Below are 4,010 nucleotides of genomic sequence, written 5' to 3'. Positions count from 1 at the left end.
GCCGGTTAAAAGGATTATGCTGAACACAAACAATAAGTTCGATGATATATTGGATACAAAAGAATAGGAAATGACTAAATAAGAACAAACGCAACGGTTATTTACCCTTCAGAGTCATTTTCACATTTTGTTTGTATATGCTTTTAGATATTTTGTTTGGAAATCATATATCTTACAACTTATTTTACAATGTTTTTTTTAAGTACTCGCATTTACATAGATTAGTTTTTATTTTTATAATTAATTAAATAGTTTAGTCTATTTTATATTCTAATTTTGGTACATAATACCCATTGTAAATCAACATATATCATTGAGACAACCTCCTTTATATCTATATAATAATATAAATTTCTCCTAGTCTGACATATATTAGATATGACGTAATTTCGATATCAAGATACATTTTTCTCTATATCGTTATAAAGTACGTTAGTCATTTCCTATTCTTTATAAAGTACGTTAGTCATTTCCTATTCTTTATAAAGTACGTTAGTCATTTCTCTATGTCGTTATATTAGATATGACGTACTTTCGATATCAAGATACAAGTTCGATTCCATTGCACCGGATGCAACACCTAGTTATATACATATTCAAAACATTTAATCGACCACAAAGTACAATGTTTATGAAGTTCTTTTGTAAAATGTAAGATATATATAAAGTCTAAGATTGTATTTTCACAAAAATCTTTTAATAAACATAGGAGACGAAACATATATAGAGATATGTACGACCGTACCACAACAATGTTGGATATAGTAACACACTCCCTCTTAAAAAGCGACTTGAGAAGTATAAACAAAGATGTGTCATAAAGGTTGCAAATATCGATTCTGATACTATATATGATATATATAATATCTAAAATTATCTTTTCACAAGAGTGGTTATAAAATAAATAGAAGCTGCAACATATATAAAATCAAATTTGACTTTATCAACCGATGTCACTAACGTAAACCAACACTAGCATAGAGTTGCATCAATGCATAAAAACTAGTGTATTGAAATTTCAAAGCATAGAAAGAAATTATTTGTCACATGCTCTGACGAGGATTATGAAAGAGAGAAGATCTAGAAGTGACCAAACACTTGCATACAGTTATAGTTTCAATATATAAAAAAAACTAACGTGTTAAAATTTCAAAACATACAAAGAATTTTATTGTCACATGCTCTGACGAGGACTTTAGGACTTTGAAAGAGAGAAAATCTAGAAGTGCGTCAAAATCGAACACCAACTGTAGCAAAAAAGTGGCCTTTAGTTTTGAGTTGGGTGGTTTCTACGTCCATTGATTTTCAATTAACGAAATGACCTTGAAAATATAGTATTTAATATGTAATTACGCCATAAAATTTATCCTACAACAAATAATGAAATATATTGCTATAATGCTATATATACATAACATATTTGAACCTAACAAAATTGTTCAATTATTAGTTTATTAATTTTATTTTTATATTTTATTTTATGTTTAACGATATATTAGTTTATTAATTAAGACGTGGTAAGCAAAAGAGGTCCACGTCGTCTGGATAAGCTTGCTAGAAGACCGCGTTGGCCGTTACGTAGCAGCACAGTAAGTCAGTAACCCCACGCCACGTCATTTTATTAATTTCCTCTTTTCCCTTTTTTTTTATATTATTTTATTTCACAAATTCTTTCCTTTTTCTCACTATATAAAATCAACCGAAACCAAATACATTTTCTCTCATCTTCCATATCTCATCTACTCAACAACCAACATTTCTCTCATTGAATCCGCCTTCAAAGATCTTAACAATTTCAAAGACAATCTCTAAATCAGCGTTTAATCGGTGAGTTTTGTCTCTTTTTCTTTGCATTTTTATGCTTATTGTTATTCGATTCGAATTTGAAGAATCCAGATTTGCATTTGGGAAGATGTTGAAATAGAGATGGATATTATGTATCTTTGATTCATCTCTGTTTCTGATTTTTAAAATCCATGTTCATTAGTTCATAACGAGTTAAATCACTGTGTTGACTCAGTTTTACTTCTGATGGATTTGCCATCATTTTCTGTTTTTAATGAAGAATTTCTTGTTGATCGATGAATTTGTTCTACTGCTATGTGTAATGATAAATGAGGTGCTTTGTGTTTTTTTGTTATGCAAAAATTGTAATGGCTAGATAATTTAATAATTTTAATATGGTTTTTATTGAAAAACAAGATAATGCAAATCAAGGATTGAGAATTCCTGTGGTGAGATACAAATTTAAGCAAAAGTACGAAATTTTATCTTAGTTAAAATCGTTCTGATATAAATACGAATTATTTTAATAATGATTGAAAATCAATTAAAAAAAAGGAATAACTTAGGAAATATCTATAACAATATTAAGAAAAATGTTATTTATTATTGCTTTTATAAAAGGACATTAAAACCTCGATTCAATATATGGATAAATTGTACTTTACTTTTATAGACAAAATAAATAAACTTTACTCTTGCACGTTGGGCCATGTGGTGAGTGGTCCTCTTAGTCTTATCTCTCAAAACTCTTTAATGGTATTTTCACTCAAAACAAGAAACCATCTAGAAGATCTATCATGTGAGAATTGCTTTGTTTTCTTTAAAATGTACTTTATATATATATATATATATATATATATATATATATATATATATATATATATATATATATATATATATATATATATATTGCACTACGTTCAACCGAAAAGACACTTATTTTTCTTTTTGCATTTCAGATATCAACATCAAACAATCAAAACAATCAAATCAAATGGCAATGGAGCAATATCCTCAAGAAACCGTCCCTCAAACAAATTTTGTCAAGGATAGTGAAACCACTTCGGACAAATGGAAATCATTATCAGAATCTATTGACGAGTCCGAGAATAGTCCTTCCGCCGGTTTTGACTGCAATATTTGTCTAGACTCTGTCCAAGATCCGGTGGTGACACTGTGTGGCCACCTCTATTGTTGGCCCTGTATATACAAATGGATCCAACACCAAAACACTTCACCAGAAACCCCAAACAAACACAACACACAATGTCCTGTATGCAAACACGATATTTCTCAGAAAACCCTAGTACCACTATACAGTCAGGGCCAAACCGCAAAACCTCAATCAGAAGAAAAGAGTCTAGATTTGGAGATGTCGATCCCACGTAGACCCGTGAGTCCAAGTTGTGGGGTGGTTAGGGGCCCGACTGAACAAGTTAATCACCGTGGATACCAACAACAAGCACAAAATGTGATAAACCCTACAAGTCCAACAACGGGGATGCTTGGGGAAATGGTGTATGGGGGTCTTTTTGGGAATACACAAGCATCTTTGTATACTTATCCAAATTCGTATAACTTGGTGACGATTAGTACTCAACGTGCAAGAAGACATGCTATCCAAGCTGATAGATCGCTTGGGCGCATTTGGTTTTTTCTTTTTTGTTGCATAATGTTGTGCCTTGTTCTATTTTAATAAGGTGATAAGTCTAATTTTGTTAACATTTGTAAAAAGTAATGGTAGTTAAATAGTTACGTTTGGTTTGACCATGTAATGAACATGGTTGGAATTTGTTAGTCATAGTTACAAGATAGTTTTGATCTTTCTTAGACCAAACGGTATACATATCACGGAGGAATCCATGGTTGAGCTGGACCACGACCACGAACGTGCACACTATCCCGACCGGTCGTGGTCGATTGTTGTCCTTGTCATTCGTTCTTCGGACCACGAAACGCAACGCCCAATAGGGATCTTTCCCCTTCTTGACCGTTTGACAAGCCGTTTCTGATGGCCAATTTTTTAATTTTTTTTAAATAATATTTTTTACATACCAATTTTACCTATATAAAACTTATTTCTTACACCATTATTTTTTCATTTTATACACAAAATACACAAAATATTTTCACAACAATATTTTCACAACCAAAACCATGGAGCCCAACCAAAATACCCCTCCAAAACTATAAAAATTGCAAACCCGATAACGTTTTTGTGTTAG

The 4,010-nt window shown here is 31.3% G+C and overlaps 1 protein-coding gene across 1 annotated transcript; it reads left to right on the top strand.

Moving 5' to 3' along the window:
* The first annotated feature begins 1,494 nt into the window (after positions 1 to 1,494).
* LOC111905635 (E3 ubiquitin-protein ligase RMA1H1) lies at positions 1,495 to 3,608 on the top strand. The gene is made up of 2 exons (XM_023901325.3): positions 1,495 to 1,827; positions 2,745 to 3,608. Exon 2 carries the CDS (start codon positions 2,780 to 2,782, stop codon positions 3,479 to 3,481), a length of 702 nt encoding a protein of 233 aa, XP_023757093.1. The 5' UTR covers positions 1,495 to 1,827; positions 2,745 to 2,779; the 3' UTR covers positions 3,482 to 3,608.
* The last annotated feature ends 402 nt before the right edge of the window (positions 3,609 to 4,010 follow it).

The sequence above is a fragment of the Lactuca sativa genome, chromosome 8, assembly GCF_002870075.4.
Source record: "Lactuca sativa cultivar Salinas chromosome 8, Lsat_Salinas_v11, whole genome shotgun sequence".
NCBI lineage: Eukaryota > Viridiplantae > Streptophyta > Magnoliopsida > Asterales > Asteraceae > Lactuca > Lactuca sativa.
This window is presented reverse-complemented; position numbering and strand designations above follow the sequence as displayed.

What these genes read in the sequence shown, in the direction of transcription:
- LOC111905635 (XM_023901325.3), top strand. Translation starts at nt 2,780, where the DNA reads ATGGCAATGGAGCAATATCCTCAAGAAACCGTCCCTCAAACAAATTTT.